The 16,335-nt window shown below is 41.7% G+C and overlaps 1 protein-coding gene across 1 annotated transcript in view; it reads left to right on the top strand.

Moving 5' to 3' along the window:
* The window catches only part of Gpc4 (glypican 4), a 109,208-nt gene extending 98,707 nt beyond the window's left edge, over nucleotides 1-10,501 (top strand). Inside the window, exons 4-9 of the mRNA XM_005401204.2 lie at nucleotides 652-817; nucleotides 6,200-6,330; nucleotides 6,415-6,561; nucleotides 7,391-7,527; nucleotides 8,155-8,330; nucleotides 8,421-10,501. Of these exons, the coding sequence (XP_005401261.1) occupies nucleotides 652-817; nucleotides 6,200-6,330; nucleotides 6,415-6,561; nucleotides 7,391-7,527; nucleotides 8,155-8,330; nucleotides 8,421-8,623 (960 nt within the window). The 3' untranslated portion in view covers nucleotides 8,624-10,501. The remainder of the gene's footprint in view (nucleotides 1-651; nucleotides 818-6,199; nucleotides 6,331-6,414; nucleotides 6,562-7,390; nucleotides 7,528-8,154; nucleotides 8,331-8,420) is intronic.
* The last annotated feature ends 5,834 nt before the right edge of the window (nucleotides 10,502-16,335 follow it).

A 16,335-nucleotide genomic window follows, 5' to 3' on the forward strand; every position in this document is an offset into this window, starting at 1 on the left:
AACACGAACGTGTGTGTATATATGTGTGTGTGTGTGAGAGAGACGGACAGACAGAAGGCATTGAAACTTGGCTGTTTAACCACTTAACAGTTTATGCCAAACATCACTCAGGCAGCACATTTGTTTATATACTATCCTAAGAGTTGCTTAGGGGCAGTCTCATTTCAACCAGTACACTCTTGTATTGAATAAATTTGATAAAATTATCATTTTTTATAGTTCCTGTTATATTATAAAAATTAATGAAAAAATATGCAAATTTTGGCCATCCTGTATTTAAATAGTTGGACTGGTAAGTGGTTTAGGTTATGTGATGTTCATTCCCACCTCTGTTGTCTCCCTCTGTCTAGCAAATATCTTCTGTTTATTTAATCTCGACCCACTCGCCTCCACTGGAGGCAGGCTGGGCCTGATAGTTATTAAATAAAGTTCATAGCCAAGTTTTCAATGTCAATTGGGTAGAGATTTGTCATTTTTGTGTCTATTTTATTTTATTTCATTTTATTTTACTTTATTTTATATTTTGGTTCCAGAAATTGAACTCAGGACCTTGCGCTTGCCAGGCGGGTGCTGTGCTGCTGAGCTATATCCCTGGCCCTCTGTGTCTATTTTAGCTCTACTCCTGCTGTCTTTTCGCTTCTCGCACTTTAGGTAAACCCCACAGCGCAGTGTACCCATGCCTTGCTGAAGATGATCTACTGTTCCCACTGCCGGGGTCTCGTGACAGTGAAGCCATGTTACAACTACTGCTCTAACATCATGAGAGGCTGTTTGGCCAACCAGGGTGATCTCGACTTCGAGTGGAACAATTTCATAGGTGAGCAAGTGATGACAACTTATATTTGTGTTGCTTGAGATGGCTCTGCCTCTGCTATGAAAAAGGTTGTAATCGCCAACTATGAAATTTCTCTTCTAGGGCTAGTTATTTAGCATTTACCAGCATCTTAGTTAGGCTGTGCTCAATACTTTGAAGATAGTAAAATTATTACTACAAGTAAATGTTCCCTTGATCTAATGGTAGCATTTCTGAAGACATAAGGTACTGGGACTACTAACTTTAATAATGAGAAATTGCCGTTCTAATGTTACATATCATAGCTTTGTATGCATGTCATTGGTGAAGTACAGTCCTCATGGAGCTGTCAGGATGACTTTTTTTTTTAAAGTTCTGTCTGCACACCTGTAGTCTGGGAGGCCGAGGCAGGAGGGTTGAAGGTTTGAGCCAAGCCTGGACCATTTAGTAACTTAATGAGACCCTGTCTTTAAAAACAATGCAAATAAAAAGGTCTAGTGATGTAATTCAGTGTGAAGGCCCTGGGTTCAAACCCCAGTGCTGAAAAAAGAAAAAAAAAAAAAAGTTCTATGTGCAGACTTTCCAGATACCATTTCTTCTTTGGATCGGGAGAAATCTGATTGTGGACATTCAAGGATTTTATTTGTAGGAGATCTGGCAATAGTAGACTGCTCTGAGGAGAATGAAAGAAGTTTTGTCCTGATAATTTGAGAAATAAAGATTTCTGCATATACTTTCTACCAAGGAAACTAGAATCCAGATAGCACTGGGTTTATTATGATCGGGAAAGACAAAGTAAGCATAATTTAAACATCCAGTCATCAGCTAACTCCCTCAATGCCTACTTAGTGCTCATGTTAGTCCTGAAACATGGTGACCAGTGGTAATCCTTTAATGCTGAGTGGTAGTGGGATCTCACACAAGTACTAACAGCTCACACAGACAAACTCTCATTTTTCCCATCCCCCAGTCACATTTGCATAATTGCAGAATTTGAATGTCTTTATAGGCACGTATCTTTCACTTACTTGTCCACATCATGGGAACATGCATGCAATTTGCTGGCTTGCTTTTTGGGGGGGTGGGGTGGGGAATGCTTTTTAGTCTGCATCAGAGCTAATTACCATGTTAACTCTGAAAGTGCATCAATAAATTGGCTCCAACAGATTCTTGAGAACACTGACACAGGAAAAAAAAGATGTGAATATTAAGCACTTCAGGACAATTGTAGACTAAATACCTCAAAGCTAGAAGACCTGAGAAAAAATCCTTTGCACATAGAAAAGCAGAACCTCATAAAAGGAAATGCATGGGACCAGCAAAGACACATAGGGACAAATGGAACATCACGCCTAGAATGAAGCCAGTGGAGAAATTGTTGCTTCGAAATATTTCTCAGAAAATAAAAGCCCATGGCATCTCCAGATCTGAAGTTGATAGCCCCCAACCGCACCCTTGTCCCCACACCCAAATGTCAAGTTTGCAATTTACTTTTCACTATAATGAATTGTTTCTCCAAGCAAAGCGGTAGAAATCACCCTTCAGTATAAAAGGTCCACAGTAAGTAACCCAGCTTTGCTGACTTTCCTATGTAGACATTCAAAGTGCAGAGTACCGTTTCTCTCACATTATGGTGTTCTTCTAACATGTGCAGCAGCAGCTATCACTGAAATCCTCATTGTGTTGTATTAAAATACAGTTTTTTCCAGTGTAGAGGATGGAACCTTGTGAAAGGAGCACTCTGCCACTGAACTACATACCCAGCCCTTTAAAGTATAAGTTCTGTGGATTTTTCCTAGAATTAATGGATCCATGTCAAATCAGAACCGTACTCTGGCTTGCTTAATTAATATTTTCAGCTAGTTACTCTAGAAGAGGGAGGCCTTAAGTTGCTGTTGCTATTCTTATAGTGTATTTTTAAAATCACATGTATTATCTTTGAGGAAATAAAATCAAACTCAAGTGGAAATTGATAGGATTTTTGAATCAATTTCCCGTTATTTTAAATGATACTTTTTGAGAGAGATGAGGCATGAAATTGTATCCAGATTTTATTTTTAATGGGTGCACTTGTCTTTATTTCTAATAAGCTGATCTAAAAGGGCAGGAGTAATAGACATTGTTAATCTGCAGTGCTTTTTCATGAATTTTTCACAAGGGTTTAATTAATCTACTCTGTGGTTATAGAATTCAGTCCCAATTTACATGCCTCTGCTGTAAATTCTCTCTTATTCCTTGTCTTTTTTCTCCTCTCTGCAAAGAATTTGTCTTTCCCCTTTAAATGACTGCAGTTAATGAATGGTCAAGGGCTTTTTTTGCCCCTTCTTTAAATCAGATCTTGGGGTTAAGTCGGGAAACTGCCTTTTGTTCTTCTAGTCATGTCAGGAGGCTGAAGATGTGAGTTTCTGATTATTGGCGGCACAATGCAGAAGGAATTGCTTTTTCTAGTGAGGAGGGGATTCTTTGTTGCTGGGGGTCGGGGGGAGGTGCTCCGTGCCAGTATCCTGAGCGCTGCCACTCTGCCATTGGACTAGACCCTTTGGGAAACTAACGATAGATTTTCCAAGTCTGCCTTCTCCCTGCCATGCCTTCCCTGTCCTTGTTACTGAACCTGCATATTGCCATGAATTGTGACCCTTTAGTAAATGTGCAAGTCTTCTCAGCTTTTATTTGGATGGATCCAAGTCATTGAAACACTTTGAGACTCACTTTTATAATCTTCAGTTCAAGAGATAAACCAACACACACACACACACACACACACACACCCCAAAAAGTCGGGTTCTAGAAAATCGTAAGTTTGCTCTTAGGGGCAGGTTATTGTCCATCACATTTTGAACCTGTATTTATGCTTATTCAATTCAGCCAGCCCTATTAGCATCACAGGTTGCTGCTGGTGGGAATTTAGTATTGAGGTTGCTGCCAGAGACACCAGCCAGTTCCTGGCAGGAGCCATTTGGATATCCTGTAGATAAGACACCTGTGGTCTGTATCAGTGAGAAGAAAACCAAAACACCAAATCAACCTTCTTTGGGTTTCTCTTAGGACTTCTTCTTAGGGCTAGTACCGCTACAGAAGAGCCGATTGATAGCCAGCTGTGACTTCCTGCAGGGGTTAGGAGCAGCTTTGGCTCTCGGCTCGTGGGCCTGTGGACCGCGGGCAGAATGCATCCTTAGTCGCATTCTTCAGCCGCACAACACACAACGCCATGGCACCGGGCCCCAACAAAGCCCAGCTTCACTCTCCATTCCCAGGCCCTTGTGTATGGCCGGCCAGCCTCAGAGTTTACAAAGACACCAAACAGCCAGAAGAATTGGGGTTTATGTTTCCTTTCAGTCTTTCACAAACACATTTGTGATCTGCCCTTTCCTCACCACTAGGGGAATAAGTAGTTACAAAGTACACTGTGTTTTCTTGTTTAAACCTCTGCATTTTGGATGTTTATTATCTGTCTATTCATAATATTTTTATGTGGAGCCAGCGATTCTTCTTGGATTACGAAGGAATGTACTTTCTGTACATGGCAGCTCTGATGCTTTGACAATGACGAACACATTTAAGTTGTGCTCCACTTGTTTACAAAAATCTCCTTTTGCTAGCACATCAAAAGCATTTTTTTCTCCTGTAATACAATCGTATATTCATGCTGTCAGCTTTTACTTAGCGGTTAGAAGCATCACTTTATTGGTGCTTACCACAGTGCAGTCAGAAACTTTATTTGTTATTCTTTTAAAAAATTGTATTTCATGGAAATGCATTTGCTTTTTGTGACATCAGAATTTTGGTTTAGGGAAATGACCTTGCGCTTTCCAATGTTGTATAGTATTTGTTCTACTTTGAAGGTGAAAAAGGTTGATGACCAAATTTGGTTTTACTGATATGTTGGTATTTAAATTCCTTTCCACTGGAAAGCTTAGGTAGAAGCTCAGCTGGGCACTGCAGTTGAGAGGGACATACGGTCTTCTGGAAAATAGCCCTGCTTTCTAAAATCTGACCTGGGACTACGTGAAGGTAGATGGAGATAATGGGGGCCTCTTTTTAAGCACTAGAGTAAAAGGGAAGAGCAAGTTTTAAAATTCACCGTTTGTCACTAATGAAGCATCCTTGTTTTCTTTTGAGGGTTTCATTTCCAAGTCCTAATTTTACACAATAGGTAAAAATAATCTCATAATCCTAATAAACATGTGGAAAACAAACATCCCTTTGTTTAAGGGATGGTGTTCTCTTTTCGTTGCTGTGACAGTACCTGTGAAAGTCAAGTTAAAGGAGGAAAGATTTATTTTGGCTTACAGTTTCAGAGATTTCAGTCCATAGTTAACTAGAACCATTGCTTTTAGGCCTATGGTAAGAAATATCACGGTAGAAGGGTGTAGTAGAGGAAGCTGCTCATCTCATTGCAGCCAGGAAACAGCCAAAGAGGAAGGGGTCAGAGCAATATACAGTCTCCAACGTCATGATCCCTTCCCCCATTCCCTTCAGCTAGGATCTACCTCCTAAGTTTCACCACCTGACATTGTAATGCCATCCAGTTATGATCTCATCAATGGATTAATCCACTAGAAAGCCAGTCACCTCCCCAGAGACCCATCCTCTGAACTCATGAGCTCTGTGGGTGGCATTTTAGATCTAAAGAGATTCAGTGCTTGGAAAATGCCAGTGTCTTCCAAAGTCCAGAGTGATTTGGTGGTCATTCGGGAAGATATAGACTGTAAGCACCCAATTTGTATGTACTGTCTTATGTTGTCTTTTCACTGGGATAGAAAGAGTTACATATTTTACTTTAAAATAAAATTGAAGCTCTTATGTTTGAAATGGAAGTTTATCTTAACACAAAATTGCATTATTCAGAGTTTCATTATTTGAAAAGTCATTAGCATTTCTAGAACACTTTCATCTGTATTTTCTAAATGCGCATTCAGGGATCTAAAAGGTTTGATGACAAAAAATGAAGGAAGGGAATTGGTACACTAAGATTTTAACTTTTCCATGGTTTTGACTCTTGCAAATGGAATCTGAAGCCAAAAGAATAGATTATAGGGAAGCCTCTGGGAGAAATGGCATGTTAGTTTGCCTCTAGCCATAGGTTTCTCACCTGAGTGCTAGGCCAGAGCCTTACAGCTTGTGATAAAAGAAGGAAGGAATAATCAGGATAGTGAGAGATTCCGGATTGGGTGTCATTGCTGCACTGAGAATTGTTAGCCTGACCATTTCAAAACTTTAGAGAGCTAGTGATACATACAGTGACTGAACGCAGTTTGTTGTCGTGGAACTAGGTAGAAAAACATGAACTAATTATTATGATCTTTAACCCCCCACCCCCTAACTCCCACTCTGGCAATAAAGACGATAAAATAAGACTGCTTAATTACCCAAGGCTCTGTTGTTCTTCCCTGAACCTCCTATTAGATGCCATGCTGATGGTGGCGGAGAGACTAGAGGGTCCTTTCAACATTGAGTCTGTCATGGATCCCATCGATGTGAAGATTTCTGATGCGATTATGAATATGCAAGAGAACAGTGTGCAAGTATCCCAGAAGGTAATGAAGGCGGGCTAGGAGAGCCGGCAGCACCTCAGACTTGCCCTGTGCCTTCCTAATCCAACCATGCTTGCTCCAATACAGGTTTTCCAGGGATGCGGTCCCCCCAAGCCCCTCCCAGCTGGACGCATTTCCCGTTCCATCTCTGAAAGTGCCTTCAGCACTCGCTTCCGCCCATACCATCCCGAGGAGCGCCCAACCACAGCGGCCGGCACGAGTTTGGACCGACTGGTGAGCGCTTTAGCAGGAATGGCCGTGTTTAGTGACAAAGAGCTGAAAGCCTTAGCTCAAAATGTATTTTTAGTTGGAAAGCTTACAAGCGTGTGTCTTTCTGATGTAACTTTTCAAGCAAATTTATGTCAACGGTAGTAAATGTACTTCTCTCATTTTTAATTCAGAAAGTTCCTATATAGTCAAGGAAATGGATGCTGTAAGTCTCATCTCAGAACTTCCCTTTCTAGTTTCTCTGTGTTTACTGGGTATCCGCTACGTGCCTGTTGTTAAGGAGTCTCAGAGTAATAAGAAGAGTCCTTGTTCTCGAAAAGCCCCAACATAAGATGGTGAATGATAAATGCTAGGATGGGAGAAGAGCAATAGACTGTAGTCAGGTTGCTTATTGCACAATAATGTGCTGTAAAAGTGGAAGATAATACAGTGATAGGAGGGAGCATAGGACAAGGAGCCTGAAGAGATAGTAGTAGGTGGGAAGGCAGAGCACTGACAGGGAGGTTTCCCAGAGTGGATCATACAGAAGCTTGATCCGGACCATAGAAGCCTTGAGTGAAGAAACTGTGTCCAATCGCTCTGTCCCCAGGAGTCGGTAGGCCTCAGATGGTAGTTATGATGACATCGATAGACAAAGGTTCTAGGCAAGTCCTTCAGGGTTTGCATTTCAACTCTTAATTCCTTGAAGTGATTCTGTACTTGCACTTTTTTCTTCTCAACTACAGTTGAAAATGAGTTGCCTGTGCCTTTAGAGATCTTTAGAGATGATCAAGGGGCACATGCGTAGGTTGTTTTGTGTTGTTTTACAGAGGTCTTTTAAATCTTTCTCAATTAGGTTACTGATGTCAAGGAGAAACTGAAACAGGCCAAGAAGTTCTGGTCCTCCCTCCCTAGCAACGTTTGCAATGATGAGAGGATGGCCGCAGGCAACGGCAATGAGGAGGACTGCTGGAATGGGAAGGGCAAGAGCAGGTGAGCCGCCTGTCAGTGCACTTGCAGTCTGCCCCTGCTAGGTGCCTGAGAGACCTTGAGAGAGGGTCATTCAGGGCACTGGAGAGGTGCTGGGAAGGTTTCTAGATGTTCTTGGGAATGGGCTTTGCAGCAAAAATGTTCAGAAGGCTCCCAGCTACTTACAAAGAGCACTGGATCAAAAGGTTGACCGGAGTTATCTTATTAACATTAGGACTATTCTAAGCATCATTATTTTTAAAAATATTTAATACCTGTGGGGCTTTGCCCAACGGCCTTGCCCTCATAAGTCATAGGTCTCAGAGGGTCTCATTGTCTGCCTTGCTGATGCACCGTGCCCACTTCCTTACCCACTCTGTGGTTTGGATGTGTACCCATTCTGAGGATGCTTTGCTCTGAGTCACCAACCTCCACAAAAGGGATAGTTTTTCAAGAAGGTCCTGGTCAGACTGGAGAACTAAGATGCATACTCAAGAAAAGGTGAAATTAGAGGTCATTGTGAATGAAAGAACTCCCATTTAATTGTGCTTAGTAGAAATATGAGAATCTAGCAGAAATCTTGGATTTTCTTTTCTTCTTTGCCTTTGTCTTACTAATCATCATTTGTTTTTCTGGTCATTTCTCACTTAGGTACCTGTTTGCAGTGACAGGAAATGGATTAGCCAACCAGGGCAATAACCCTGAGGTCCAGGTTGATACCGACAAACCGGATATACTGATCCTTCGTCAAATCATGGCTCTTCGGGTTATGACCAGTAAAATGAAGAACGCTTATAATGGGAATGATGTGGACTTCTTTGATATCAGTAAGCCCTTTCAGTCTTGAAGCGTGAGTTGTTCTTGTTTGCTTTGTGATGAGAACAAGTGAAATAAAATGTTCCATTTCTTAAACATAGGCGATGAAAGTAGCGGAGAAGGAAGCGGAAGTGGGTGTGAGTATCAGCAGTGCCCCTCAGAGTTCGAGTACAATGCCACTGACCATGCCGGGAAGAGTGCCAATGACAAAGCCGACAGTGCTGGCGCCCGTGCTGCAGCACAGCCCTACCTCCTCGCTGTCTTCTGCATCCTGTTCCTGGTTATGCAGAGAGAGTGGAGATAATTCTCAAACTTTGGAGAAGAAAATGTTCATCATCAGAAAGTTAAAAGGCACCGGTTATCACTTTTATACCATCCTAGTGACTTTGCTTTTTAAATGAATGGACAACAATGTACAGTTTTTACTATGTGGCCACTGGTTTAAAAATGCTGACTTTGTTTTTTCATTCAGTTTTGGGAGCAGAAGGGACCTGTACGTTCAGTTGGTTCCTACTCTTCCAGAATCATGTTAACGTGGCTAACAGTGTAGGTACAGAACTGTAGTTAGTTGTGCATTTGTGACTTTATCACTCTATTGTTTGTTTTGTTTGTTTTTTCTCATTTTGTTTGTGGGGTTTTTTTTCCAATTATGATCTCACCTTGTTTCTTACAAGAAAACCAGGGTCCTTTCTTGGCATGTAACATGTACGTATTTCTGAAATATTAAATAGCTGTACAGAAGCAGGTTTTATTTATCATGTTATCCTATTAAAAGAAAAAGTCCAACAAGCAGTAAAATTGCCATTTATCCCCGTTATTTTAGCTGCCTTATCTGGAGAGAAGTAGAGGTGATTTGGGATCTTTATTATTATTAAGTTAGGACAGAATGTGAAGGCACAAGTGGGCTTCTGAGCCGCTTTTCAGATCATAGTCAAGCATCAGTACAGAAGGTTATACTTTATTTAGAGCTGGTGGTTGGAAGAGACTGCAGGCTGCCTGTTTGGGTTGAGTTGAATTACATAAGCTAAAGTCACTTATAGGTCCATTTCTTGAACCCACTTATAAAATATAGCCCAAGTAGACAAAGATTCTTGATACACGGTAGTCTCCTGTGAAAGATAAAAGACATTCAGAATGTCCCAATTATCACATGTTCACCCTTGGGTGAGAGAGGTTGCGTTTTTTGTATTTTTTTTTTTTTTTAACCAGGTAAGCTAGCATGCCACTGTATGCCAGTTTTCAGGTCCACACTGACCCTCTTAACATTTTTATATCAGTGGCAGCAAGAAGTGACCAACAGTTTGATTTGGTCTGCCTTGTCAGAGTGATCCAGATTTTAAAGCCAGTCATGTAAGAGAACTGTCTGGGAGCTAGCCAGAAGTGGGGTACAGCCTGGGCTCAGGGAATAGCTGTCAACACTCGAGCAAAGTTTGAGTCTGTGCATGTGTATGTGCAGTTGTTTTGGATGCCAGCTTTGTTTTAAGGGAGTATCTAACTCGAGTCTCTATCTTGCCTGGCCCGCTTTGATCAGTAAAACAGAGGACTTGCAGTGGTTTGCAGCTGTGTGCTACTACCAGCCAAGGAATCCCCTGGGGGGAGAACTAGGTGTCCAGATTTTTTCATGTGTTATTTTTTAGGGGGGAGGGATGGGAATAGGTAGAGCTGAGAAGATCACCTCTTAGCAGTCACCCTTAGCCACATGGGCGAACTGGCAAAGGCCATATCTGTTGTCCCAGGCCAAAGACTGACAACTGTCTTGCCTCCTTAGGAGCTCTTTCCTTGTGTCCTTACCAAATGACAGCTTGTAAAACTATGAGAATATACCAGCTTACTTTAAACGGGGTTCCCAAAAGTCTTCAGACAGGATGAAAATTCTGCAAGTCTCTTCCTGCTCTAAATAGCCATTAAGAACCCAACCGAATCTACAGAACCGAAAGCCCACAGAGAGGTTGTTTGTGTTTTTGTTCAATCTTCAGTCGTAAGAGTAATTCTCTATTTTTATATTGAAGCATAATTACTTGATAGCTCAGGGTCTACATTTCATTCAATTTTTTACACCAAATTCTGCAGAATGGTCAAAATAAAATATTGGGGGCTGTTGTAAACAGAGGCTTAATTTTATTAGAAGTAGCCAGTTATTTATTAAAGCATGATGTTAATAAAATAGGCGTATTCTGGCTGGTGTGTATGAGTGGTTTTTTTTAAAGGAATCATAGAAGACATAAAATTGAAAAGGCACTCCATTTATGTATGAGGAAAAATAGGTTGTAAATAGCTAAGCTGCCTTGTGAGAACTTGGAAAATGTGCTGATACTTAGTAACTACCTCAGTTGTGAGGAATTTCCTTTTTAGCTTATACTGCTATTACTTTTACTTCGTAGAAATGAATCTTGGTAGAAAATATGGCTCAAACAGTTATCCCCATAGACCTTGTTAGATTGTTTTTAATTTAAAACCTTGAATTCTGCCCAGCTGTTTTCTTTCAGTCAAGTTCTCTAAACCAATAACATTTTCCGAATTAAATATTCTTGAAGGTTCTTCTGGATGCTTACTGATTTGTTTTCTTTCTGTGCATTTTTTCCTGTTACCCTCTTATTATTTAAATTGTCTCTTGCTTTTGAACACGAACTATGAAATAAACAAATGATAGATTTTTCCATTCAGGTCTGACTGGAGAGCTCTTGGCTGGTAACCAGGAGCAGGCTTACCCTCACCCCTCTAAGAAAAGAATAAAGGCAAGCTGAATATTTTAAAACCTTACAAGTTTAGAGTATGAGGTAGAGTAAAAACCTCGTTAGGAGAAGCCCTAACTTTTCCAAAGTTAATAGTACCTGAAGGAGTTGTGTTTTACGAAGTCATTTATAAATTATTTTCTTTCAAACCCTTCACCCACTCTGTATCTGAAGAAAGAGGTTTATGACTCTGGAAGTTATGTTTTATTTTAAAAATAGTAATTAGCAGTTACTATTTTGATAAAGGAAAAAGAACTGTAAAGAATTGACTGGTGTTTTTAAACTTTAGAGTGTTAGAACCACTCTTAACAGTTTATGTGAAATAAAAATTGTCCTTTCTGATTACAGAACCAAAATTAAGGTAGATGTACAAACTAAGATAGCTACACAAAGTTCTCCTTTCTCTTTGTGTTAGTAGAGGTCTGTTTACATAACTAAAGGGTAGTAAAGTAATGATCCCACATCAGAATGGCCTGTGTGATCTCCCTGTTAAGAAACTATAGCTTTATACCCTTTTTTTTGGCATAACAGAAAAGCGTCCAGAACACTCTTTCAACTTAGAACTTAATGAGGAAAAAAAACTTCAACTCTGCATTCTATGATGCATTTTACAAGTTTAATTTTTCTAGTTTTTAACTCCTAAATTTCCTAAAAATCCTTTTTATATCTGTGAAAAATATCTGAATGATGACATGTGCCAAGAGGAATTCAGGTCCATCAGTAAGGGAAATAGCATATAATATGTACTTGACCCCTTTAGTTTTTAATAATATATTGAAAGGATTTGAAAATCAAAAGATAAGCTGGTCACGTAATCCAGCTTCTTGGGGGCTGAGGCAGGATGATTCTGAGTTTGAGAGCCCAGCCTACGCAACGTAGTGAGACTCTATGCCCCCCAAGCCCCAAACATATATTTATATAAAGGTAGTGAATTTGCTTCCCATTCCTGCATCCAGCTGCCCACTTATTTACGTTAAGGAAATGTCTTAGTTGCTTGCATATGTCTCCTTCCAAAGTTTGCTTTTTGCATATACAGTGGTACCTTAGTTGACAAACTTAATTTGTTCTACAATTTCGGAAAAGAGGGCCACATTTATGTTCCTGTGGGAAAGATGGCCTTGGTCATGGTGGTCATCTGTGTCACCCGGTACAGAGTTTGCAAACAAAAACAAAATTTTGCCAGATGCTTCTGTTTGGGAACCAAATTGTTTTCCAAACAAAAGCGTTCATGAACCAAGGTACCACTGAATAAGCAAATATCAATAGAAACATTTTCTTTTTGTATGAAGGTAGTGTATTAAGCTGTATACTGTTTCTTTGGTTTAGCTGAAAGATATACTGACAGTAGGGGACACTGAAAATAGAGACCTGTAAGTTTAGGAGTCCCATTCTAAAGACAGGGCTTCTCAGTGGCACCACAATTTGATTTTTACTTCATTTTAGCTCAGCTTAATCTAGGTCATTTTTGAAGAAACAAACATGGATTGGAATGAGGAGCAGCCTAGCTTTATGGCACAAAAATTGGACTGTTCTCCATTTGTGTTAGGCTCCAATCACGGTAGTTTGTTTTCCTGTTATTGCTAGTGAAGAAGACACTGCCAAAGCAGTTGGGAAGACTTTTGAGAACACAGCATATTGGTATCCATGGTAATGCTTGGGAATGGATCAAAGGAGTTCTTCCGCGCTGGAATATACACACTCTCTCTTCATGAAGTACTCAACATTTTCTCAAGCCCAGATGCTTGAAGCAACCTCAGCCACCCATACAGGATAGAGATGAGGATGTTAGTAAAATGAGTAACTAGTTTCGGTGTGAGTTTATTGGTTCCATGGTCAGTGAGTTGTTGGAATATGCAAATCATTCCAGGTTGTTTTCCTGTAAAGTTGAATTTGTATGGATCAGTGTTTGAAGAGACTTCTAAGTTTACCATTAATTAGTAAAATCTGCAGAAACCCATTTCTCAGCATGAGTATCCATGTGTGCAATTAAATGCACATTTTGTCCTACTTTTGACACTCCCCTCCATTTTTTAGGTGAGATCTCACTATTGCCCAGGCTGGCCTTGAAATGGACTAAAGCAATCCTCCTGCCTCAGTCTCCCAAGTAGCAGGGAATACAGGCACATGCCGCCATGCCTGGCTACTTTTGACATTTCTGAAATAACTGGTAGGAATATTGGGGGAATGCATAGGTTTTCATGGAAATAAAATTATCTTTGTGCCCCAGTCCTACCAGGTAAAAGGTGATGAAAGATAATCATTGGCGAGATAAAGGCACGTGTGTACTGACCAAGGAAGGGCTTTATGTTTTATGATCTTATCCTTGGTCTACGGAGAAGCCTTTGTACCAACTTCCTTGCCCCCCGCCCAGGTTATTCGTAATTCTTAGGTTTCTTGAATGTGTGTGTGTGTGCGTGCGTGTGCACATGCAGCAAGGCCTACACTTAATCCCAGATAGACTTTACCCCTGTCATTTACAGGCTGCCTTCCCCTGGCTGCCAGTGGTGTATGCTTGGGGAATGCAGAATAATTTTAATAATAGCCTAAGGGAAACATAATTAGGAAGGTGAGTCTGCCAAGAAAAAAAAAATACGCACATATAAAATGCATTCCAGAGCCCAAATAGAATTTCTGAGATTTACCACCACCTGGGATTTGCTTTTCTGCATCAGCACAGATAACCTGAAGCTGACTAACCTGCTGTTCATGGTGACTTACTGCACAGGGGCAGTTTAGTGTCAGGCTGGCCCCGAAGATGTAATCATTGTCAGTGGATGATTTTCTGAACGCACACAATAGGATCTCCACTCTCTTTCAGTGCGTTTGTCTTTAGAGGTCATTAGTGCCCTTTGCCCTTGCCTTGCTTTGGAAATGGAAAGAAAAATGATTTTTACCCTGCTGTTTCCATTCTAAATACTTGGCAGTGAGTCCTGGCAGCAGCAGTGAGCACCCATTTAGGTATTTTACTGTGAAGAGGATAAAACAAGTTATTTGCTGTTTATTTGCCAGAAATATCCTGACTTGAGAGTTGCGTTGAGAAGAACTGTGTGCCCAGCACTAGGGCCGGGCTATCTTGGTCTCATATGGTCCTGTAGAGTAGACATCACTCCATCTTACAGGTGACTGCAAAGCTCACGAAGAAGCTAGATAACTTAGCGAAGGGTGATGTATGGATAAGACGTGTGAACCACACCGGCAGCAGTGGTACATCTGCCATCAGCCCATTCATTAAAATCCTTTTCCTTCTGTGATCTCTTTTGTTTTATCTCATGTGTCCTGATTATTAGAAGGGACACGGCCTGTCAAGCTTGTCCCCTGTAGAGCTGTCCTGGTCCTGAGTAAGGATCTGGTTGATGGCCTTGGAAGGCTTTGGTTGTCTCAGCTGACCTGAATGTGAAGGAGACCAGGGCCACCCAGAGACAAATCTTGATGATGAAGAACATTTCTCACTTCACACAGCTCCTTGCTCCTTCAGCCTCCAAGTTGGAAGAGCTTGGGTCATTGAGCATGGGGCCTATGTGGCATCCATGAGTATGTGTCAGTTCTTGAAGAACCAGTACTCATTCATGTGACCCTTTCCGCCTCTCAATATGGCCCTGAGTGAAGGCGTTCTGGGGGCTCCCTGGCATTTGCAGTGTTGGGAAGGCTCAAGTCACTGAACACTTAAGCAAACACAGTCTGCTGAGAAAAGTGCCATGGTTTACATAGGGCGAATTCATATCTCCTTAATCAGCTGGGACTCTGGAGGTAAACACATCTCAGGTTAAGTAGGGCCCAGTGCACATAATCTGGGTGGCTTAAAGAGCCCTCAACAAGACTGCACCTTAAAAACTACACCAAGGTCAGAGATTGGACACAGAACAGAGATAACCAGGTGCTGCTTTAGATGAGTCTAATCAACACGTTTCTCCTGCTGGACTGAGCTTAATACACACAACTGAGGAGACATTTACAGGCCAAACACATGCTTTTGGGAGAAGCAATCCTGGTTGCCATTTTCTGAACACGTCCCAGCATTCCCATCAGGCAGTAGCTGGTGAACAACATGGGAAAAGGGCACTCTGAATTCTAGTATTAGACAACCACTTTCACAGGAGCTCTGGTGAGGGGCACCCAGATCAGGGACCAAGTGTCTATCTCCAGGTCAAAGGGAAACTGTGAGGCAAAGATTCTCAAACCCATGGAGTTGGGGCTGTAGGAGGGGAAAACTAGAACTGAAGACCAGCTTCCTGCTGAGATGAGGAAGTGGTCCATTTTGAATAAAGAGTTCTGCTTTTGCTCAATTAGTGGTGACTTAGGTGATGGGTACAGTGAAAGATGGTATAGACTGATGGTGATCGGAATGCCTGGACTCCAGAGGTGACTGTGTGGTGTGCAAGAGGAAGGCCGCGTCTGAGGTGGCTGTCAGGGAATGGTATTCGTCACTGTACTTCACCTTTGTCCTAGGTCCATGAGCTTGCATATGTGCATGTCAGGACACCTATTGTGACTCACATGACATAGCTTGTCCACGTCCCAGTATGGAGAATAATTTATGTCTAACCAAGGGATGTGAAGGTCTTTGTCACTTTGAAACAAACTCCAAAGATGAAGTCTAGGGTTAGCAGAGGTCGGGCTCTGGTTATGTGGGCTTCCAAACCCACAGAGAATCTGCAGCAGCAATATGCTTTAGGGCATGCTCATCCCTGCTCTCCGCATAGCAGGGGAAGCTGGAAGATGGCGTCTCCACTCCTAGGAAACCCACTGGGAACACAAAGATCCCTAGGAAACACTCCAGGGGAATGCATACATTCCCAGATGGACTGGGGGTGAAGGCAGAGCACAGCGCACCATGCGTCAGGGTGGCTTGGTAGGGGAGGCAAGGCTCAAACTGGCCTTGATGGGAAGGGAGAACTGCAGTAAGCCAGGAGAGGAGAAGGAACTGAACAAGAGGGGTTCAGCTCCCTTTCCACCCCACACATCACAGGCGCTCATCCTGCTGAGGTGCTACCGGTGGCCTCACACAGCCAATAAAGCACTGACTGCTTTGGAATTGGAGGAGGGAAGGCAGAGATGGTAGTGGCATGGGTGTAGTAGGTGCTGCGGGGGTAGGAAGGAAATGTGTCTCAAAATCAAGAGATGATGTGTTTACTAGCACAGGAAAGTGAAAGATGGGATGAGTCTGATGCCCTCAAAAGCCAGGCAAGGCCATTTAGAATTCAAGTAAGGTCTATTTTTGTGTGTGTGTTCCTTACAGATTCTAGACATTAATCCTCTGTTCGACATATAACTGGCAAAAACTTTC

Source organism: Chinchilla lanigera, unplaced genomic scaffold, assembly GCF_000276665.1.
Source record: "Chinchilla lanigera isolate Chin_1 unplaced genomic scaffold, ChiLan1.0 scaffold00072, whole genome shotgun sequence".
NCBI lineage: Eukaryota > Metazoa > Chordata > Mammalia > Rodentia > Chinchillidae > Chinchilla > Chinchilla lanigera.